The sequence below is a fragment of the Trifolium pratense genome, linkage group LG2 (genome assembly GCF_020283565.1).
Source record: "Trifolium pratense cultivar HEN17-A07 linkage group LG2, ARS_RC_1.1, whole genome shotgun sequence".
In the NCBI taxonomy this organism is placed as follows: domain Eukaryota; kingdom Viridiplantae; phylum Streptophyta; class Magnoliopsida; order Fabales; family Fabaceae; genus Trifolium; species Trifolium pratense.
In genome coordinates, this window is record NC_060060.1 from 59,918,266 (window position 1) to 59,942,266 (window position 24,001).

The following is a 24,001-nucleotide window of genomic DNA, read 5'->3' on the forward strand; positions in this document are numbered from 1 at the left end:
TCCTTCATGACCATATTATACCCTCCCTTCACCGAGTACAATCCATTCTTATCATCATTCCATATTAACATATCCGCTTGCACCGACGGTAATAACGGTATCGATACAATCTCAATATCTCATGAGCTATAGTGAGTGGAAAAATCTCATCAATTTTTTCCACGTTCCATCTCCTCTCCCCTTCCACTATCAAATCCTTCACCTACAAACTATACACTTGGGGCCTTTGTGGCATAACATTCACACAATTTCCATCTCCAATCACCCACCTACACCCTCTCAACAATATTTGTCTAGAGTTCCAAATACTCCTCAATGCATAGCTAGGTTTTTGTTTTGCAATGAAACCTGCCCCTAAAATGTTTGCCTCCTGTAGATATTTGCAGTATCATCTCAGCATAAGGCTGAAGCCAAATACACTCTTACAACACGACACTGAGGTCAGTCATTTAGTTCACTATCAAGCAAATACATCCCCCAATGATCTGCACAATTGCAATCAAGATACCATAATCCAAAGCTTTCCTCTGAGTTAACACCTTTATGATCTGCTTTTCCGGCATAGGCAAGTCTACCACTACTACAGTAAGGACAAGAAAACTATCTACTCACACTGATACCTCTGAAGCTTAACAATAGACCAATATACTTTAACTTCACCACCACTGCTTATGATACATTATGATAACAACCATGAAGCTGATTGACGGTACATTGCAAAGATAAAGGATAACTCTTTTTTTTTGGAAAAGCAAAATAGATTAATAAGTGAAATAAGCACAAGAAGTGCTAATTCACAAAACAACAGTATGATACAACAGAGTCCTCCCTTTCAACAATGGAACAAAAACAGCGCAATCACTGTACTAAATCAATACAACCAGAATGCAACCATCTACTCTAACAAATTTGAAATCACGAAGCTGCACCTCTATAACACAAAACAGAACCTGCATAACAAGCATAGCAGTAGCACAACAATACACGGGCAAGTGTAATCTACCTATTTTTGAAGATGTCAAAATATGAAATTTAGGTGTTTCTTTTCTATGAATATAAGATTTTTTTACCGTATTATATCCGTGACAGTGATGATTAATCTTTGTCTAGAAGCAACATATGTGATAAACAAGGTGGTTTTAATTGAATTTTTTCATACACGAGTATTCAGGAATTGAACTTCTGATCACTTGATTAGGGGATCCAAAACTTTTACCACTTAGATTAATTTATTATTGGTACGAGCATTAACATATTATTAGGGTCCGTTTGGCCCAGCTTTTTTTAAGCTTATGCAAACAGATTATGCAATATAAATTAAGTTTTACGGTATTTGTAAGTTCACACTGGTGAAAATTGTAATTTTATAAGTTATTTTATCATAAAGTACCTTGACAAACTTATAATAATATATAAAAATTGCATAAGTTGTTTGCATAAGCTCTAAATAAGAGGGAAAAAAGTTTGGTCAAACGATACCTTAGTAATGATATGCTTCACACTACAGATGCTCTGCATGAAACTGATAGCATTACTCTGGTGTATGTTCTTAGGGGACCATTAACATATTATTGGTAATGATATCCTTCACACTATAGATGCTCTGCATGAAACTGATAGCATTACTTTGGTGTATGTTCTTAGGGAACAAAATATATGCACATATTTTATGGCAACAAAAGGATCACATTTGAAGTGCTCTGTTCTTTAGATTTGCCCCGCCTAATTTAGAAATCCCTCATTTTAAGAGATAAGCTTAGAACTTAGCTTATGCTTATTTCTTTCTCTTTTTTCTTTTTCTACTCACTTTGTAACACCCAAAAAAAAAAGAGAAGGAAAAATAAATAAATTTATATCGCCTTAAAAGTGAAGCACATTGAATAGGTCAAAAATGTACATTTTAATCGAAAGAATTAAAAGATATCAAAAAAAATTGAAAGAGTTAAATAAAACTCAAACATTAACATTTTATTTTGTACCAAAAGGACAAAGACTTAAAACATTTTTCTAAGTGACGGTGAGACAGAACATCAAATAGAATTGCTAGAGGTGTGTTTTGGATTGGGGGTTATACAATTTCATCACATTACACCATTCTTAAATAATCATATACTAATTAAATTACAAATTCATGCCCATGGTTTAGAGTTTAGACCACACAAAACATGGTAGTATAATTATAATAACAAGGTGTAGAAAATAAACAAATCAATCAAATCTAGCCCAAGCATGAGCTCCATGATGATTAGGCCAATCCTCAACACCAACATTATCTGGGCTAACACCCGAAATCCGTTTCGATTGAAGACGAATTCCGTTTATTTTTGGGCTTGGGCTTCTCGTAATCGGATGAGTGGCGGCCCCACCAGACCCAGATGAGTCATAGCCCAGCCCACTTGGAGGACTCCTTAATGATGAATTCCAATAAGACCCAAACGAAGCCCGATGCTTTATCGGGCCTTGACTCCGAATCTTGGCCTTTGCAGATTGGGTTGGGGCCATATAGCTAGGTACACCTCCACTGTGATTTCGTTGGTGGTGTTTAGCAATTGGGCTTAAATCATGAGATTCTTGATTCATTAGGCCCATGTTTGCATGCATTGAGTCTCTTGGTGCGACCATGTCCATTTCAACTGTTTTTTCTTCAGACATGTCATCAGTGGGTGTGTAGGGTGGGGTCCCAAGTGGGCCCAATCCTATAGGCCTAACATTGTGTGATTGTGTTAACATCCAACGTTCCAACCAATTCCAATCCAATTGAGCTCTTTCACGTTCATTGCCATAACTTTCAATATCATCAACATTTGGGTCTATTTGCAAATATTGCTTTTGTAGTTGCTGCAAAGAAAATTACAAACAAATTAATGAAAATCAAATCTATATTCTTCACATGGAATTGATTCCTTTAATTGCATGTGGTTTTCCATGTAATGCACTTATTGAAATATTTTTTATCGCTTAACACTCTATTTTGATCAAAATTATTATCTTAAGTAGATAGTTCGGTTGGTGAGCTAAAGGACACCAAAAAAGTTTTAAGTAAGAATAAGGTTCAAGATTTCAACTCTAAAAACTAACATAATCATAATCAATTTACTAAAATTTGTCAAAGGAGCCAAATTTTTGCATTCAACAAAACGTAATTTCTAAGGGAAATAAAAAATGAATAACTTTATTTCTAAGAAAAAATGAATAACCTGGTGGTTGAAAGAGTATGGAAGAGTTTTGTCTTTATTCATTATAGTTCCATGTTTCCTGAAATCATTTTCCTTAATTTTGTGGCTACTTTTACGCCTATAGTCCCAACCACTTGTGTCAAACATTGTCACAGGATGTTGTTCCTCCAATGTCCTATGATGTTTCTCATTAGTCAATTGGAGTCTTCTAGCTCTTACTCTTCCCTGTACTCTTACCAATGCTTGCATGCACCGCATTGTCATTTGTGCTTGCTTCCTCACATTATGTCCCCTCACAAGTGCTTGCAGCCTCACCAATCCCTTCAAAGCACGCAGTGCACGTCGAGCCTACACACAATTCAATGTAATCACATGTGTGAGTGCGCAGACAGATTCAACATTATATCAAATTAATTTGCCTAAGAAATCAATTACTTACACTTTTAAAGTGATCAACAATCAAACACATATAAAGACACCAGATATGACACTGACACATAGACATGCTCAGATTATTTATTAGCTAATCCGTACAAATATTTGTCATGTAAGCAGTTAAAACCGCGGTCACATACTGCAAGCAAGTGTCATTCATTTCATCATATGTTATTAATATATGTAACTAAAAGTTTGAAGTAGGTATGACATATTTATGAACCATACTGAACCACTGAACTAATATGATATTGTTAGAGTGTGAGTATTAAATAATGATCAACAACTTTTACCAAAATAGATAAAAGAAGACTTACTAGGTATCCTCTATAGTATGATTGAATGAGTATTGCTGCTTTTTCTTCCTTATAGTTACGTCCATAACCTGCCAATCTCACAACTCTAGCAGCTGCTTGAGCTGCTGTCACTGCAGCTTCAGCTGCTGCTGCTGTTGCTACTGCATAGGCAATAGCATGATTTCTTTCTTCAGTCATTGGTGTTGATGTGGTGGTACTTCCTTCATTGGTGATATCTGGTGAACTATATGCAGGAAAATGTTCCAAAGATACCTCCTCTGCTGCTTCATGCTGCCAATTCTCTTCCTTTTCCTTCTGAAAATGGAAAATGCCCCAACAAAATTAAGTCTTTGTTTCGACAAACAACTTAATTAAGTGCTTATGGTTATGATATATATAATTGTTTTTATATAGCTATTTCAATAAGAAAAGATAAAATAAAGTCAAACTGTTTTCATACGAGCTATAAGTTGTTTTCATAAGCTATATTGCAAAGCTTATGTAAATAAGCTGAAAACAACTTATGAGAGTCTATTTTGATCTACGTATTTAAGTTTATCTCCTGACATATGTACTTGTTAGATTTTTGGGAGAGTTTATAAACCGTTTATAATTAATATGAAAATAGTTTGATTTTATTTTATCTTTTTGTTATAAAAACAACTTATACATAAGCATTAGTATATGATAAATCCATATGATATAAGCATTTAATTATGTCGCATATCTAACTAGATCATGAAATGTTATAAGTTGCTTCCATAAGTTCAGACGAACAGTCCACAAGTCCTAGTTCAACCGGTAAAAATGTCAAAATTGTTAAGCTAGACGTAATGACCGAGGTTCGAACTCAGACTCCTCCACTTATGTGTGTGAGTTTATGATGAATTTGTTATTTCATCTATCTACAAAACAAAAAAGTTCACACAAACAGCCATAAACGGTCTTACGAGTACACTTGAACAGGTAAACAATCTCAAATGCACCAATCCAAATAGTTTTTAACTCATAATTAGCAATCATTTGGTAAATTATGGAATAATTAAGTAATTAAACCAGCTGGATGGACTTGTTAAACAAGATGGAGATCTAACATATGGGAAACACATGATGATGAAGATGAATGATGTGATGTGTTAGGTTGTATGATAAGTATGTGACAGAAACAAATACTAACAAAATTATGTGATACATGTTAAGTTCACATGATAGGGGACCATGTATACATATAATTTCATACTGTATTGGGTTGTTGGTCCTAAAGGTAAGGTAGATTCATCCTTTATGTGGTTCCATAAAAGACAACAACTACAACTAAAAAGTTCATTTACTGTACTTATATGGAGGAGGAGATGTTATCCTTTAATGCGAAAGGTGCACTGATATGGTTGCATTACTTATACTGCAGGTAAGCCATTTTTGCTTTCTTTTGGTTTTTTGGAGATTGAACAAATCAAATATCATGCATTCATGACATGACTAATTCAATAGCGAGTCACTATCGGAAAAACTCAAGTCTCACATAAAATAAATATAAAGTCTAAAATGAATTAGTTTATAAAGAGTGACATATCTCGTTTTAAAATAGTCGATTTTATAAAGCCAAATTAAGTTCAATATAAAAACCTATTTTCTATGAACAAATGTCATTGCCAGCCATGAATGAATTTTATTAAATTGTCATTAATGTTAAAATCATTTTGATGAAAAAAAGTACTGATATCAGTTGAGATACCAGACTCAAGTGGTTAATGAATTTTCTCTAAAACAAATTATTCGAGAGAATTCAAGTTTGATTCCTAGTGAGAACAATTCTTAATCAAACTTTACTTACCTCACAGCCGAATTCTAGAATATCTAGCTTCTTCTCTCATAAAACACAGGGTTATAAATGCTAATATCATTTGATGTTAAAAGAACTTTTAAGTTTTAACTATCAAATGAGTTTGTTTTTTGTTTTTTCCTTTCTTCCAGTTAACTGTTATAGGTAATCAAGTTTTTTGGTGACTAATATTCCTCGAAGAAGTTTTTTTTGAGTATCTCTTTTTCTCTCATCTCCTAAGTTCTAACCCTAGCCGTCACTTTTTTTCTTCTTCTTAGTTTATCAAAGAGGGGTGATTTCAGGTCAAATCTTGACCTAAAATCACCCCTCCAAATTGTTTTTTCTTTCTCGTTATTAAATAAGTGTGATTTTTCACATATTTGTTTGGTTTTGTGTTATTTGTTATCCCGTCCTTGTGCGGTGTATTCTGTTGTGCCGTCTCTGTGCGGTGTATTTTGTTTTCCCGTCTTTGTGCGGTGTTCATTTGTTTCAGGTTAAAGGATTAGATCCGATCAAGTACAAATCTATCCAATGTCGACTTTTGTGTCATCAACGCTGCAGATCTGGGGGCATGGACATTCCAGACACTTCAATATAGTCATATATGTAGGCTTATGTAATTTGCCGTTTTATGCTATTAACATGGATGCTGTGAATTTGTTTGCAGATTCATCCTTTTTGTTTTTAGCAAATTTGAATTTGTATTACATCGATGTACTCTATCAGTTTGAATGAATGAATATCCTTTATTTTTAGTCAAAAAAAAAAAAAATATTCCTCGAAGAATTTGTGGGACTCACAAGGTCGATTTTGTCTCTCAAATGAGTATTTATGAAGAAAATAATGAGCATTTGATTATTAGTATTATTATGATGGTTTTAAACTTAATGAAAAGCGAAAATCCTAATTTAATAAACCAGTTTTGGAAAAAAAGGAAAGAAAAAAGGTAACGTAACATCTGAGTAATAAAAACAGAGAAACTGATGGAAGAAGAATAACCTTGTTCACCGGCACCGGAGAATCCTTAGAAGAAGACTTGAAAACTTTCTTCACCGATGAAAACCAACTACTTCCTTTCTTACCCATCTGATCAGAGAAAATGCATCAACAACATGTTAGATAAGATTGTTACCTTTGTCTTTTTCTCTCATTCAAATATGTTAGAAAGAGAATGTTTATGTTGTGAAACAAACAAACAAACCTGCGTTTCTGAGATGAATGACTATGTTGTTGGGTGGTACTAACTAACTGGTGTCTGGTCTGGTCTTTTATGTGTTTTGTATGGCAGCAGCAGCAGCATTATTCAGATTCATGGAACAGTAATGTTTGGTGATTTAGCAAAGTGAGAGAGTTATGAAATCCTAATTGTTATGCAAAAAGAAAGAATGGTGAGTGAGTGAGTGAGTGAGGATACCGTGACAGAACAGAGAGAGCGTGTGTGTACATAATATGGTCAGAGAGACAGATGACTTTGTAATAACTCTCTTCGGTGGTGTCTGGTGTGGTACATATATATAGGAAAATCCGTATACTAATTACAAAATTAAATAATATTTATCTATATATAGTGGAGTGACAACAGCAGCTCTCACTCTTGTCCAAGTGGTATGGATCTTGGACCGATTAATCTCTGAGATTAACTTAACCGACAATGTTTATATTGTTAGGTAGGATAATTGCACTCTATTTTAAACTCAGATTTCGTAGTTGTGTAAAAGTGTTTAGGATAATATTTGTCATTTTATCGACAAATCAAACAAAAATCAATACAATATTATGCTCATTCTCTTGTGAAGTAGAGCGTTAATACAAAAAATAATAATTTAACAATAGCTTTTTAACCGACAATGACTTTGTCAAAGTAGTATGAATCTTGGACTTTTAACCACAGTGACTTTGTCAAAGTAGTCATTGGTATGAAAAAAATTAAGTTGAAGGAAAACCAATCTTATATGCACGTTTAAACGGTGATCGTACTTGATCAGAATGTGACCGCGTCTGCGTTGCTCCTCTCCTGTTCCGATGAATGGGAGGGAAATTGTATACCTGCAGGTGCTCCGACGCTCAAGTCAATGAGAGTGAAGCGAAGGGTTTTCAGAGAGTAAGAGAATATACTTGACTCCACTATATGAGTGAAGTATATATAGCCTCCAGCGCTGGACCAAGGCTGTTGATGGCTATCAATGGCTGCCGGAAAACGGCTGGAGAGCTATGATGAGAAGTTAATGCTCATCATTCCGCTGGTCGACCGTGACAATATGCAAGGATATTGTGACCGTTGACCAAAGGAAACTCTTCGTGGGCTGCTCCGCAAATGGGTTATGCTCGACGGTCCGGAAGAGGATTTCCTCATCTATTAGGCTCTAGGCCCAGTCCAGAACAAACGGTGATGAAAACTTCTATGTTGGAGTAAAAAATGAATAAAATTTTTAAATAAGAGTTTAATTTTCACACATCAGTATAAAAAAATTAACATGTCAATAAACCATGTGTTACTTTGATAGCATGTTTGGTTTGTCCGTAGATGACAATTCTCACCTACGGTGATTTTATAGAATCCGAAAATTGTAGCTTCAGTTAAACGAACGGTGAGTCCACAAAACAAACATACCCTAACTGTAAAACAATCATGTATTTACACTAACGTCGGTTAAAAATTATGAAATAAAAATAAAAATTAATGGCAAAAATAAAAATATGTTAATTATGAAATAAAAATAAAAATATGTCTTCTAACAATTTTAATTTAATGGCAAAAATAATATACTAGTACCACTCTTGTAACGTAACCTCTTGGCAATGGCACAATATTAACTACTCTTGCAGGGAAAGAAGGGACCTACTGGCCTAGCTATGATGGCTCAATGTTGGGTAAGTTTTAGCTTGACGGTTACTACTGATAAGTGATACGATCAGAAAAGTCGTAGTTGAACAATTCATGTCGTGGTGTGTATCGTAAAAATGGAAAAATGTTGTTATAATTTTCTGCAATCCTTGAACCACAAAATCAACTACTCCTATGTTAGTTTATTTTCGTTGTTACTTGTTTTTCTGGACATATTTTTCAAACAGTTGCGATAGTTACAATACAAGCACGTGTGTAAGGCAACTGTGCTGTGGGTGTGGCCATTCATTTTTTGTTTCTTTTATTCACGAGCGAGGCATCAACTTAAAATCCCTATCAAAATTTCTATATTTAATTAGATAGATTATAAAAAAAATTATGACACACGTTCACTAAAACGGTAATTAATCACTGTCTATAATTTCAAATTTAGTGGGGTTTGATTCTGTTGAAAGCTAACTCGATTACGGTCATTTAGGTATCAGTTTTATGAATTATTGATCCAAATTGAGTTCTGTGCGAAGCTTTGAACTTGAGGCTTAGAAGCAGATTTTGTGCAGAATTTTGGTGGGGGGCAAAATCCAACAAATTATAAAATAGGGGGGTAAAATTCCGCATTTTAAAATAGGGAGGGTAAAATTCCGCATTTTTCAAAACAGAGGGGTAAAACTGCATTTAAGCCTAAAAAAAATTATGTCAGTTAATCTATAAATATACTATTTTTCTATTTTAGTCACGACATAAATATTATTATTTTTATTTCAGTTCATGCAACAAAAAAAAAATCCCAATTTTCTTTTGGTCCTTTAGTTTTTTGTTTTTTATAAAAAGACGACAAAAGTTCACAAAAGAGAATAACTACCATAAATTTAGGGTCATTATACTCAAAAGTCATAATATTAGCAAACAATAAAGAATTTAGTTGAGTCGGACATTGTTCTTAAATCATCAAAGTAGTCTCAAGCTGACATTCAAACTTAGTCGGTGCATTCACACATTTGTTTGTTTTACGATAAGAATGACATGCATTGTCAACCTTAATTGTCATGCATCATAGTTTTCTCCGATTTTTACTTTCAACATCTTAAAGTAATGTTCAAGCTTATACTGTTGAAGACGGACAACTCAATCGTTGGTGAGCAAAAGATTTACTTTTTGCGTCACAACCTCCTATTTGAATCTCGTTAGTGTAATTTTCTTTAAGGCTCTGTTTGGTAACACAAATAAGCTAGCTTATAGCTTATTATATGAGCTTATAAGCTTGTTTCAAAAAATTAGAGGTGTTTGGTAACAAGCTTTTTGTACTAGCTTATAGCTTTTTTTCAGATGCTATTTCAAGTAGCATTTGAGCTTATAGCTTATAGCTTTTTACCATTTATTCCATTTTTACCCTTTAATTTAATAACTACCAACTCTAAAAAATAAACTACCCACTATCAATTATGTAATTTTATATTTAATAACCACTTTAAAAGCTAATTTTACCAAACACTTTAATTTCAATAAGCTAACTTTTCAGCTATCAGCTATAAGCTAGCTTTTCAGCTATCAGCTAGCTTATCAGCTATCAGCTAGCTTATAGCTTATTTTTACCAAACAGACCCTAAGTAAAAAAACTTCTTAATTGAAAAAAAAAACAATTTGTATACCATTTTTATATTTATCTTTTAATTTTATTAAACATTACATTATTCAATTTACTATCTACTATAAACTCATCACTATAAGTTAATTGATCTTCCATAGGCTAATAGCACATCTCATATATTGAAAATAAAAACCAACAAGTCAAAATATAAATAAATACATAAATATCGTCTCCTTTAATAACAAGTCGTTGTAGTATAGTGGTAAGTATTCCCGCCTGTCACGCGGGTGACCCGGGTTCGATCCCCGGCAACGGCGTTTTTTTTTTATGTTCTTTGCTAAAAAAAATCGAGTCAACAATACGCTTTCTTTTTATGTTACGCACTCACCTCAGAGTGAAAAAAACGCTTCTATTCATTCGAAATTTCAGTTTCCGTTGACTCGTAGCCTCACTCACTGAGTCACCATGTTTCAACCACCGAATAGTAGCAACAACCAGGTCAGTTTCTTTATGCATTTTTCTCTATTCTCATATCAATGTTTCAATAAGAAAAGATTGACTTTTTAGATTCATTGATAGTTTGATGTATTTAGTCCACAATAATGTGGATTGTGGACTAAATAAGTTAACTTGTGAAATAAGTTAACTTTTTTTTTCCCCCTTTTTATGCGTCTGCTATATAATATACTAGAAAAAATCTTATTGTTATGGATATAATATGCTACCTAAAATGCATACAACCGTCGTGTCTAAGAAATAGTGAAATGATGGTTTAAGTGAATAATAAATTTAGACACACACATTGATACTCACATCAATAGCATGATTAGGGATCACAAAAAAATTCAAACCCGAGAGACCCACCCGAACCCAAATCCAAGTTAATGGGCGAAATCCGATTTGACTGGATTTGGGTTGGATTCGGGTGACATCCAATAATATGGGTGTGGGTTTGGTATCAGTCAAACCCACACCCAAAACTCATACACTCACCCGAAATATTTTATAATTACCTAATTACCCCCATAGTCTCCCTCAATTTCCTTGGAAGACCTTAATTTTAGTTGTAATTTAATTTCTTAAAAGTCTATGTTGTAATTTCTTGAAAGTCTATGTTTGAATTTCCTTGGAAGACCTTAATTTTAGTTGTAATTTAATTCAAAGTCTATGTTGGAATTTAATTTCTTAAATTTGCAAATTATTTTCAAATGTGCTGCGGGTTTGAGTTTGGTTGGAAAAAACCTGAACCCAATGGGTATGGGCGTGGGTGTTGTTTTGCCACCCGAACAGCCTTTGAGTTTGAGTTTGGGTGATAATTTCGGGTGTGAGTTTGGTAAGTGTCAAACTCGCACCCATGGGCGCCCGTTGCCATCCCTAAGCATGATTCTACGAGTTTAAACTTCCAAATTCCTCTTTTGTTAAAGACTGGATGATTCTTATTCTTTTGGGGGTGGACTGGCGTTTTGGATAATCTACCTGCTGAAGTAGTATAGTACCAAGTAATTATTTTATTTTTTCATGTGACCAAGCATTATCTGTATTTCATTATGTGAGTGAATAAATTCTTCGTGTGCAGCATTTGGTTCATACAAAAGCATTGTCTGTCCAAGGGACTTCGGCATTGGTGCCAGTGGATTTGAAGGAAAACTCTATGGACACAAAGGACAATGTGAAAAACGGAGAATTTACAAAAGCCATTGAGTACAAAGTGGATTTGCAAAGTGGTGAGTTCTTATTGACGGCCAGCATAAACAAATTTACACTGACAATGCAAGTCTTTCCAACTTTAAATTTAGTAACTAAGTAATTGCACACCCTAAACATGCTCATTGAGTACATTCACTGAATCAATGGTTTAAGCTCTTTCTGATTCTGAAGGTTTAGATCCCCCATCAGCAAGAGATGTGGACAATTTTCACAAGACCAGGCCAATCCTCACCCCATGAGTTAGCTTTGGAGGTTGAGATTGGCCGACCCCAAAATCAAAGATAGGGCATTGTTAATAATATGTTTCGATATGTATAGACTAAAAATTGAAGTGCATGTCTCAAGTGTTAACTCTTCAGGATATTAGGATGCAATAAACTTCAAATTGTCACTCTTCAATTTTATTTTTAAATGAAATGATCTTTTGTTCATTTTTTCTGTAATAGTTCTCTATCAACAAAAGTAGGTGTCATTTATGCTTTTCCTTTCTTATAATATTCATAGGTGCTATTGGAAAATCTAAGTCTCCAAGTACAACCAAGATTGTTAATGATGACGATCCCCGCATTACAACTGAGGAGGAGGTAAATAAACAGATATTGCAGCATGAAAAATCTGGTGCTGGTATTTTGTGCCAGGTGAAGACTCGTCAAGTCATGGAGCACTGGCTTCTGTTCTTACACTAACAAAGGATGTTGTAGGCTTTGTTGCTATGCTGGGAAAAGTTGAGGATGACAATCTTAGTAGGTGCTTTTTGTATATGTTTTATTTTTTGGCTTGCGAAATCATGCACTCGTTTCAATCTTGTAATAGCTTTTTTGTTTCCTTGTATAATTAAGTGATGGAGCTCTTTCTTTAGATGGAGGAATGGTTAGGATAGGAGTCCTGGTGTATTTTCCTTGGGCAATAGGTATGAATATGAAAAGCTGATTTATTTATAAATTATGTATATTCTGAAAATATATTATGACAGCCTGAAAACTTTAGCATCCTGGGAATGAAAATAACATCAGTGTTTCCATTTTTACAAAAAAAGAAGAATAGATTAATGGGAGAAAATAATCTTTCTTAAAACTGTATCCTGTAGAAATCTTTTCCTTAATCTCTCAATAGGTAGTTTTTCTAGATTAACTGCTTTTACAGGAACTATGCTATCCAAAATAGGGTTCTGACAATGCCAATTATTTCAATCGTTTACTACAATTATAAATTAAGACATTTCTATCTACTCGAGTATTGTTGAAAACAAGAATGTTCCTCCTTCTCCCAAGTTGGTTGAGAGATATTCCAATTATAGTATTTCAATTCTTACAGTGTGCACTAACCATCATTATATTGATAGAGTGCTAAGAAGCTTGACCTCCATTAACAAATATAGAAAAATTTAGGATATACGTGATTGAAAAAGACTTTTGCAAGTTATAGAACATTCCTCTTTTTGGGGGTTTTTTCTCCAAGTAGTTAATCAAAAACAAAAGTTTATGTATGAAAATAAATTTTCTAAGGATTTAAAATACTTTCACAAATTTCTTTCCTTTCAAGAATCATTCACTCGCCTTTTATGTTATTTCATTTTCTCATCATACTATTACTACACCTCCTCTCACTGATTTCAACTTATCATCATCACCTTCAATAAATAGACATATGGTTGAACTAGATTTAATTTGCAAAACCTAAGTTTATTCTGTTCAAAAAATTCAAAGCTCAAACATGTCATGTTGTTTGTCCGATGAATCAAAATTCCTATAACATTAGTTGTTAACAAATAGTTAATATGAGTCAGACAAGACTCATAATACAAAATATCACCATCCAAATAACATTTAAGATTGGCTAATGCGTCAGCACATTGGTAGTGGTTTCGTTTGTCTCTTTGAAAGCATACTATGTTTATGGTTTTAATGCTTACTTAAAAAGCCTATTTCGTATTAACAATTTTAAATAAGTGTTATTTATTCTTTCACTTTATTATATGTATATAATATGCATAATCAATGGAAAATTAAAAAGCTGCTTCTCCCCCTCTCTCTTTGCAAACCAACAAAGAAGAAAAAAAAATGAGGAACAACTTTTAGTGGGCTAAGCTTTTCTTATTCCAATTTCATGCTAAGAATATATTGAATACTTGTCAATGACAGATTTGTAAATATATAAGTAGTATTTATTTTTTGTTTTGTGTGTGCTAGTGAACGTTTATGCGCGACTGTCTGAGTATATATAATACTTACTATGTACAGTTTGCACGCACCTCAAATAACACCTAAATTTTGTTATAGTTGGGCCATGAGATTATATTTATTGTTTCACTTTATTATATGTATATGTATAATCAAAGTGTCACAGTTATGACGATATTTTTTACTTTCTTTGACTTGAGAATCGCAGGTGCTTTAACATTGACCCATGTCTTTGTTAATTTATATATTTAAAATTTATTTTATTTAAAATTAAAAAGGGACACATAGAACAAAGATTCCTTAAAACTAAAAGGAAAGCCACTTTTCCACTTAAAATTCATTTCAAAGGTTTAAGCTTGTTCCATGGTATAGAAACACAAAAGTACAAGCCGCCCTTTCCATTTCCTCTTCATTCATTTCAATATTTATATTCTATCACTTGGACATGTTTCTCAATGTTAAGAAGGAAACAACCCCCTAGCGCTAAGGATGCAAATTTCATTCAATGGTTCTTCACAAGGGTTTGATATTCGTCAAGGTGGAGATTGTTGAGTATGACTTATATGTACTAGGAAGAGAAATTAAGGACATACATGATCAACAAAGACTTTTGCAAGTTAAAGAACATTCCTCTTTTTGGTGGTTTTTCTCAGGTAGTTAAACAGATTATAATTTTTTTTTGTTTTAACAAAAGTTTACAAATGAAAATAAATTTTCTAAAAATTTAAAATACTTTCACAAATTCCTCTCCTTTTAGGAATCATTCACTCACCTTTTATGTTCTTTCATTTTCTCATCATACTACAACTCTTCTCACTTAATTCAACTTATCAACATCACCTTATAGAAATAGACTAGGTCGAACTATATTTAATTTGTAAAACCTAAGTTTAATTTGTTCAAAAAATTCAAAGCTCAAACATGTCATATTATTTGTCATAGTATTTTTGGTTTGGTTTGTCTCTATGTTATTATTATTATTATTATTATTATTATTATTATTATTATTATTATTATTATTATTATTATTATTATATAGAGGACTAAATGCCTACAAAAAGAAAACTATACATGAGCTAATCGATGAATCAAAATTCCAAACATCAAGTGTCAACATATAGCTAATATGAGTAGGACAAAACTCATAATACCCAATATCATCATCCAAATAACATAGAAGATTAGCTAATGCGTCAACACATTGATATTTATTTCGTTTGTCTCTTTGAAAGCATATTATGCCAATGGTTTTAAAGCCTAGCTTATTTCGTATTAACGATTTTAAATAAGTGTTAAAATCAATTAAAAATTAAATATTATAAGTTGGTTGTTATCGTATCAATTATATTTTAATTCACATTAATTGTAATTGGTTTTGACATTAATTGTAATTGATTTTATCTCTATTATAAATATAAACAATGTGTGCTCTATCTGAGTTTAAGCCATTTTTTCTCATTAAAAGAAGGTGTGTTGTATCTAACTAAGTAATTGAGCTTAAGTGATTAATGAACTTTTCTTCGATGAATTGCTTAGGAGAATCCGAGTTCAATTTCTGATGAGAACAATTCTGGGATAGACAACTCTGAATTACCGAAGATTGTTCCTTTAAGAATCAGATAGTTAATACCCAAAAAAAGTGTGTGCTCTATCTAGACACAAACATTGTATACTTTTTTGATGGTCAATGAGTCTATTGGCTAGAAATTTATCTCTTAAGATAAATAAGCGGATAATCTTAAGTTTGAACTTTGGCCCTTGTATACTGCAATATAATAATATATTTTTATTACATTCTAACAATAAGTAGTCGTGTAAGTGCAACTCAATTGGCAGTTACTTTCGACATTATTGAATGTGGTTGGAGCTTAAATCCCGAATTCTCACTTCTCTCAATTAAAGAGTGTAAGTCTAACCACTAAACTACTTGACAAAATAATAATAATAATAATAATAATATTTCGATGCACAATTAAATAGATTAATAAGGTCGAGCTATTAGGTCTGTGAGATTAATTAATAAATTTTCTAAATTTATTTTCCTTTAAAAAATAAATAAAGTAAGCATTGTTAAATTAATTCAACTTAAAATTAAGAAGTCTTTTGTAGTGCAATAAAATTTTTCCTTTTTTTATATCATAACACTAGTTTTTTAGAAAAATGAATTTTAGATAAATCGACCGAGAAATAAATAAATTTTGTCTCTTATCAATTAATTTTATAGAGGTGAACGAATAGCTCAACTGATTTAAATTAAAAATTAAAGTAAAATAAAATTAGAAATCTCAAGTTCAACTATGATCAAGATGAAGGAGAAAATATAAATAAATAAACCTCAATAGGCCAAAAGAAAAAAGAAAAAAAAAAACATTTTTGAAACTAGTTGTGGTTGTGGTAAATTACTCAAAAAAAAAAAAAAGATTATAGGCGGTTTATTAGTGGCGTGGCGTTGTAGTTTAGACATAAACCACCGTAAAATAAAAAACACGATAATACATAAATAAATAAAATTAAAAATACTAAAAACCTTAAAATGTGTTTCATCCTTCCCCGCAAACAAACCCACCCGATTCTCTCAATAAGACAACACCTTTCTTCCTCAAAGACTCAATTTGCATTCCAATTCCATTCATCCACACACAACACAACATAATCATCATCTTAAATTCACTTACCCACGATTCAATGTTCTATTCTCTCTCTTCAATTCTCTAAAAAAAATCCCATTTTTTTCCTTAAATTTTTCAACCCAACAATCAAATCAAGTAACCAACCTTGTTTCCATGGCTGCTACTGCTGCTTTTCGATCCAAACCTTCAAATTGCAAAGAAAAAGCAACTCTTGCTTTATCCCAGTTAAGATATTTCGCTTTCAATTACACATACGCTGGTGGTGGTGGTGGTGCTAATTCTCACTCTCCACCACGTTCACCGTTAATCAATACTCCTTATCATTTCACTTCCTTCAAACCCCTTTCTCTCCGTGGTGATTTCACTCAAAACAATCAAAAGGGTAGTACTAGTAGTAGTAATAGTAAAACTGGTTCAACAACCCTTTTACAAGACCCTAATGAAAACCCTAATCATGTTCCTTATGATAGAACAGCTTATAGGGTTCTTGTTAATTCCTTTGGGGATCCTCCTGAAGTTTGGTCTGGTGGTGGAATGGTTGTTCGTCCAGGGAATTCTGGTTTTGATGTTTCTGGTGGTGGTGGTGGTGGTGGTAGTGGTGGAGGTGGTGCTGCTAGCTCCGGTGGCGGTGATTCGGGGAATCTGAAAGATGGGTGTTGGGGTGGGTCTAATTTGGGAGGTAGTTTCCCTACACCAAAGGAGATTTGTAAAGGGCTTGATAAATTTGTAATTGGACAAGAGAGGGCTAAGAAGGTGTGTTTTTGTGTGTGGTTGACTTTTTTTCTTCAATGATTTTCTGTGATTGGTTTGGTTAATGTTACTATCTCAATTGTATTTGTAGGTGCTTTCTGTGGCAGTTTATAATCACTATAAGAGAATATCTCATGAAAAGTCCTGGTTGGTATATTACTTCAGCATGTTATTATCTTTTCTTTACTTTGATGCACATGTATAGTATATACACACCTTTTCTTGTTGTTGATAATGTGAAGTGAGATTGTCTTTTTTATGTTCTTACTATTTGGAATGTTAGGCCTGCAGGAGATTTAAGTAATGATGTTAAAGCTGATGTTGTTGTTGTTGATGATGATGAAGAAGTTGAACTTGAGAAAAGCAATATCCTTTTAATGGGGCCAACTGGATCAGGTAAACTGGTTTTTACCTTCTTCACTCTCGAGTGTATTATTTACTTGCGGTTCTGTGTTGTCATTTTTCAGTATTGTAAATGTAGTGTGATGCTTTGTTCTTTGAATCACAAATTGTTGTAATGGACTTGGTTGGCTGTTAGTGGCCTAGTTTTATTTAGTTGCACTAGTATATTAATTGTGCTTAGCATTAGTTTCAAATTGTACCGTGAAATTGTCAATTTTTTGAAATAGATGGAGGCAATCTAGTTTGGGATTTTTGCTTTTTTCTATCATCATTTCTTTGAAAAATTGTTAATGCCTCGTTTCCTCTGGCAACCAGTTTAACTTGTTTTTCTTGATGTTGTTTCAAGGACAGGGAAGACATTACTTGCCAAAACCTTGGCTCGGTTTGTAAATGTTCCATTTGTTATTGCAGATGCAACTACACTCACTCAGGCAAGTTAGAAGGCTCTATTCTTGTTATCTGATTTATCATATGTTAAAATAAATGAATAAAACTTAAAATTGGAATGGGAAGAAAACACAGGTTAAAACTTAAAATGAAGAAAAATACACATGTTGATCGGTTGATGCCATTGCCATCCTCTAATCTCGCGTACTTAAAAAGTGTAGACAGCTTATGCAGATTCTAAACAAAAACAAATTAAGAACTATATCAGAAACATTTCGTTATCGAGAAAATGCACGGAAGGCACTTTGTGGAATTATTGTTTCCTTTTCTCAGTGGTTGGAACTTATAAGTAACGTTCAGTATGTCTTTGTGCATTTATATCATTTTCATCTTAATATATGTTATGTGAAAGTTATATGTTTATGTTAGAGTTCTAACTCTTAACATCGCCTTTTGCAGGCTGGTTATGTTGGAGAAGATGTGGAGTCCATATTATACAAGCTCCTCGCGGTAAATACTTTGAAGAGTGACAACTATGTTATTTTTAGACAATATAGTAATGTGGTTTTTTTTATAGACAAGCCAAACAAGACCCATGTTACTATATCCTATCTTTGAGTTTTTCTTGTTATTTGAACAAGATATGTTAATTTATACAAAAAATGTTTATTTATCCATGACAAATGGCTTTCAAATCTACTTGTATGTGGAGCATTGACCGGGTTTAGAGGGTATGATGTGTGATTTATAATTGGGAAGAACATAGGGGGTTCCGTTTTTATATCTTTATGGCTTGAGCGCATCATTGAATTTATACTTGTGCATGCTATTGCAAATTTTTCTTTGTTGTTGGGAATCATTTTCTTCTATCTGCTCCCTCCATTTTATTTTTGGAAATATCTTTTTCTCCGTGCTCTATCAATTTTAAAAAGTTATTGGTTTCTTTCATGGAATCATGAAACTAGCTGCTGTTTGATGAAAGAAACATAAATTAGCTAGCACAGACAACAAATTGTAGTCTGAATCAACATTGCATAAATTTATTCCAGGCCGCAGATTATAATGTGGCTGCTGCACAGCAAGGCATTGTTTACATTGATGAAGTTGACAAGATTACCAAAAAGGTTCTACATTATTATCTCTATTTTCCCTTCCAATTATGTATCTGTCCATTGTTCTAAATCACTTCTTGACATTTCAGGCTGAGAGCCTTAATATCAGTAGAGATGTCTCTGGCGAAGGTGTTCAGCAGGCATTACTGAAGATGCTTGAGGGAACGGTTGGTTCTTTTCATAATTATCAACACCCAAAAAATTGAACTGGATTTTAAGTTTTATGAAACTTCATATAACATTTACGATGGAACAGTCTCTAGATATCAACGAGGCAAGGTGGGGATGAGAGTACTCTCCCGCTCCCCATCCCCGCCACCCAAAGTGCCCCCATTTCCTTCCTTGGAAAGATTTTCCCCGGATCTCCATGGTCCCCTTGGGGACCCCATCTACATCAATCAATATTCTATTATTTTCAATCAATCTGGTAGTAAAATAATTAAAAATATAACCATAAAAGTAAAACAAATGAAAAATTTGAGCATCACATATGAATGAAATTTATACACATTGTGTAAAAAGACAAATAACATCAAATACTTGAATATCTACATATAAAGGCTCTTTTTGTAAGCTGCTCGGGGATGGGGTCTCCGCGGGGCAGGGGGTATGATCCCCATCCCCTTCCTCGTCCCCTAAGCATCCTCATGGGGACTTTCTTCCCCATCCCCGTCCCAACGGGGATAAACTCCCCTCGCCCACGGCCACACCCCCCAAATGGGGCAGTCCCCATAGGGATCCCCACTTGCAGATACAAATTAATATCTCTAGGAACAAGGAAGTCTAAGATGGTTGAAGTATGTCATTTTTATTATAGTATTTTTAGCAGTTCATTCACCATTTTATGTTGATCTTCTAGCATTGTTTCCAATCCAGGTTGTCAATGTTCCTGAGAAGGGAGCTCGAAAGCATCCAAGAGGTGACAATATTCAGGTATGTGTATACATTGTTCTTTATGACTTACGGTTTCAGGTATTTATTTGCTTGTAGCCGGTAGTGGCTATCAGATATATACATGGAATTGATACGTTGGTGCAATCATATTTTAATATTTAAGAATGTTAATTGTTTAAACCTTTAAGTTAGCTTGAATGATATTTTTTGTTCTCTTAAGTTTTATCATCTTCTCTTCCAGTTTGTCAACTTTGTATATATGTATCTGAACACTCTGGATTGGTTGAATTTCATTTATGATATTCTTCTAAATTGTAAAGAGCCGTCTGCGGTATTCATTTTATTTATTAGTGTTGTGCCATCTGTGTCTTTTCGCAGATAGACACAAAGAACATACTTTTCATTTGCGGAGGAGCCTTCATTGACTTAGAGAAAACAATTTCAGAAAGGTTGAACAAATCCTGAAAAATTCGTAGTAGCTTTGTTATAATGTAGTATGTGCAGCGTTTCTGTAACTAGTAAGTCTCTGATACCCTTTCAGGCGCCAAGATTCTTCTATTGGATTTGGAGCACCTGTACGTGCAAAGATGAGGACTGGAACTATCACAGAGGCTGCTATTGCATCATCATTATTAGGAACTGTAAGTTTCATATGATCGATCTTGTAATCATACTGGCCTAGTACTCTTAGTACTAACCTGCTAATTTCAAGTTGGTTCTGTACACCATTGAAAGTTATTATTTTCTACAGGTTGAAAGCAGTGATCTTATCGCATACGGTTTAATACCTGAATTTGTTGGACGATTTCCTATTCTTGTCAGCCTGTCAGCTTTAACTGAGAATCAACTCATTCAGGTAGGCTTTAACTTGGTCAATGGTCACTTATTTTTTTTACATGTAATGCTTTTCTCATTTGGCTGTGTTCACAATTGACTGAAGTAGTGGTTTAAGTATTTATTTGTTGATAGTGAAATTTAATTGGTGAGGAAGTCAGAGGGACTAGGATTCTCAGTGAGCAAAATTATTCAGATCTGGCATTGTTCTTAGTTTTTTGTCTTTCCCTTCTTCAGTCAGTTAAAGTCGGCTTTTTACATGTCCTTAAAAGTGCTTTATTTTTTAACTTTACAAGTCATTTTTCTTGTCACCTGATGCCATTACTTTCTATATAGGTCCTCACAGAACCGAAGAGTGCTCTAGAGAAGCAATACAAGAAGACGTTCAAAATTAATGGAGTAAGTTTCCACAAGGCTCCTAATTTCTTGTATATTTTACTGCTGATATGTTTTCTCTCCAATACCAAACCGGTATCTCTAATTCTAAAAGCTTTTGCGTCCATTTAAGCATGGGAAGCTACAATATCAACTTAACATTATATCTTGACCCTTAAGCCTAATACATTAGGTCTATGGGTCTTTTCACTTGTAAATGAAGTTATTTCTTGTTTGTTTATGGTAAGTTTTGATGATTGAGGATTAACCAAATAAAAAGAATAGCAGAGTTGGTTGCACCTTTAGATTTTGAATTGTTGGTATAGGCTTTATTGGAATGTAAATGGCTGTTCTGACAACAATATGTTGTATACTTCATTTTCAGGTGAAACTACATTTTACGGAAAATGCTCGTAAATCAATTGCAAGAAAAGCAATGTCTAAAAATACTGGTGCTCGGGGCTTACGAGCAATAATTGAGAATGTTTTGGCAGATGCTATGTATGAGGTATGCTTTCTTTTACTTTCATGAGATGAATAATTTGTTCATAGAGTGGCATGGGTTGAAGGTGTTACCTCTGGGTTCAGAGAGGGTGCTCAGTATGAAAGACAGTTAAACATAATAAGACAGTCACACACTCACACCGAATATCTATCTCATGGTTGATTAAAATGTCCTTATTTACTTTGATTGAATCAAATTTTGTGCAGATTCCCGATATCAGAACAGGCGACGATGTTATAGATGGTGTCGTTGTTGATGAAGAGTCCATTGAACTTGGAAGTGACGGCTTGGTGAGAGGTGCTAAAATCCTTTATGGTAAAGGTGCATTGGATCGTTATCTTTCCAAAGAGAAGAACGATTCAGAGGTGTGTATAATTTGTGAAGTCGTAAATGTTGTGTTCTTGCTGCTATCAAATTAATTCCTAATGATGTTTGTTTTCTGTTTATAGACAACGGAGGTTTCTGGTGGAGATCAACAAGAAGCCGAGACAGAACTTCCTTCCATTGTTGCCAGCATGTAATCAAATCCGTCGGTGATATTTATTGTAGTTTATCTTTGTACATAATAACTAGTTGGTACATTTGATGATAAAATAATATAAAAGGGTTAGATTCAGATTGCCCCATGTGGATTAGGTCGAAATCAATGTACTATAAGAGTAGTTTCAAGAGTGACCTCCCATGGCGAAGTTAGTTTCATAAAAGCACAAATCATAGTGAGGTAAACTAAATGTCACATACATCTCTTAAATGTGATGAGGATACCTTATTCATTGATGTAATCTTGGGGCAAAAATGGTGGAAGGAACAAAAATTGTATATCATTATATGATGATTCCCATGCGTTCTTTATTTTGTTGCAAACACTTTGGCCATTTGATGCGAGCCACTGTGATTTTACAAAAACTACATAGTGTAGTGTCTGCAAAATCACGGTATTTTGTTAAATTCACCGCAAATTTAACTTGTACTTACTCATTGAGTAGTAGAGCTACATCCCACAAGCTCTTTAAACCTTTTTTTTTATTAGACAAAACATGTTAACAAATGCAAGTTGCAAGTTCTACTTCTATCCAGCATTTCATTCATAACAAATGCAAATGCAAGGACAAATACTCGACCATGCATGTTGTGGATGATATTTACTAATTATTTGATATACTATAATTTTTATTATTTGGGTGCAACTAGTACAATATTAAATTATTTTTCTATATGCTTACTCTTTTTTTTGGATATAGATCAGATATTCTTTTTTATTTTTGGTGATACATATAGATCAGAATCAGATATTCTCTTGTGCAATAGAATGACATGGACAGCAAGATCCTCTAAAAAAATCACGTATTCCTAATAAAATATTAATATTTAATGTACAATGTCAACAATTTCACCTTTAAAGTGGATACGTGAGATGTCTGAGGTTCGAACTTTGACCCTTATATATAAAATGTGATGTCTTTACTAACTTAGCCCTCACACCTTCGCAAGGGACTTATATTGAATATTTTTATTCATGTTCAAATCAGAATCTTACTATTGATTTGATGGTTTTTATTTTTATTTTTTGGTTCAAAATGGTGTTTATTATTTCGTCTGAAAAAGAAAAGAACCATTTAAATAAAGTTGAGTGGCTGAAGAGAAAAACAGTGATAGAAAACTGAGAGCTAAATAGTAAATACACGTCACATTGTTGTTGTTGTCAATTTGTACATAGGTGATTACTTAGATGCAGCTTCATCCTGTGATTGCAGCTTTCCATCGACAGGAATAAGATATCTTGTCCTGTTTCTGTGTATTTTGGACCATTTCTCACACTTCAAATTTATTATCACCATTAAGCAATAATTTAGTTTTCTTTTCATATTATTTGATTTGATTTTCTAGAAAACATAAAGTAAATTTATTTTACTTATAGTATTAATTAAAGAGAAAAAACATATATGCACAAGACAATGTAAAATAATTTTACCCTGTCAATCAATCATAACTATATTTTCTGTCATGTCATCCCACTTAACCCTATTTTTTTTATATGACATGGAAGATTGAAACATTTTTAT

At 33.4% G+C, this 24,001-nt stretch overlaps 2 protein-coding genes and 1 non-coding gene across 4 annotated transcripts; 2 read left to right on the forward strand and 1 right to left on the reverse strand.

Annotated features, from left to right (window-relative positions):
* Positions 1-2,068: 2,068 nt before the first annotated feature.
* On the reverse strand, positions 2,069-7,262 carry LOC123909254 (protein IQ-DOMAIN 21-like). 2 transcript variants are annotated; one of them, XM_045960059.1, is made up of 6 exons: positions 7,144-7,235; positions 6,931-6,994; positions 6,729-6,815; positions 3,929-4,222; positions 3,198-3,524; positions 2,069-2,838 (listed from the first exon to the last, which is right to left on the reverse strand). In XM_045960059.1, the coding sequence occupies exons 3-6, from the start codon at positions 6,813-6,815 to the stop codon at positions 2,209-2,211; spliced, it is 1,338 nt and encodes a 445-aa protein (XP_045816015.1). In that variant the 5' UTR covers positions 6,931-6,994; positions 7,144-7,235; the 3' UTR covers positions 2,069-2,208. The 2 variants fall into 2 exon arrangements, with proteins under 2 accessions (XP_045816015.1, XP_045816016.1); XM_045960060.1 differs by having other exon boundaries at positions 6,931-7,262.
* A 3,145-nt stretch (positions 7,263-10,407) lies between these two features.
* Positions 10,408-10,479, forward strand: TRNAD-GUC. Its single transcript has one exon. It is a non-coding gene; the product is annotated as a tRNA-Asp (tRNA).
* A 6,071-nt stretch (positions 10,480-16,550) lies between these two features.
* Positions 16,551-22,802, forward strand: LOC123909255 (CLP protease regulatory subunit CLPX1, mitochondrial). The gene is made up of 15 exons (XM_045960061.1): positions 16,551-17,432; positions 17,521-17,576; positions 17,713-17,825; positions 18,183-18,262; positions 18,678-18,728; positions 19,268-19,342; positions 19,420-19,497; positions 20,207-20,263; positions 20,603-20,673; positions 20,766-20,865; positions 20,976-21,080; positions 21,395-21,457; positions 21,819-21,941; positions 22,145-22,303; positions 22,388-22,802. Exons 1-15 carry the CDS (start codon positions 16,833-16,835, stop codon positions 22,457-22,459), a joined length of 1,803 nt encoding a protein of 600 aa, XP_045816017.1. The 5' UTR covers positions 16,551-16,832; the 3' UTR covers positions 22,460-22,802.
* The last annotated feature ends 1,199 nt before the right edge of the window (positions 22,803-24,001 follow it).

What these genes read in the sequence shown, in the direction of transcription:
- LOC123909255 (XM_045960061.1), top strand. Translation starts at nt 16,833, where the DNA reads ATGGCTGCTACTGCTGCTTTTCGATCCAAACCTTCAAATTGCAAAGAA. An exon ending in CATCATCATTATTAGGAACT is followed by an intron (nt 20,866 to 20,975) that starts GTAAGTTTCATA and finishes TATTTTCTACAG; the next exon opens with GTTGAAAGCAGTGATCTTAT. An exon ending in AAGAGAAGAACGATTCAGAG is followed by an intron (nt 22,304 to 22,387) that starts GTGTGTATAATT and finishes TTCTGTTTATAG; the next exon opens with ACAACGGAGGTTTCTGGTGG.
- LOC123909254 (XM_045960060.1), bottom strand. Translation starts at nt 6,815, where the DNA reads ATGGGTAAGAAAGGAAGTAGTTGGTTTTCATCGGTGAAGAAAGTTTTC. An exon ending in CTCCGGTGCCGGTGAACAAG is followed by an intron (nt 4,223 to 6,728) that starts GTTATTCTTCTT and finishes TTCCATTTTCAG; the next exon opens with AAGGAAAAGGAAGAGAATTG. An exon ending in CATACTATAGAGGATACCTA is followed by an intron (nt 3,525 to 3,928) that starts GTAAGTCTTCTT and finishes AATTGTGTGTAG; the next exon opens with GCTCGACGTGCACTGCGTGC.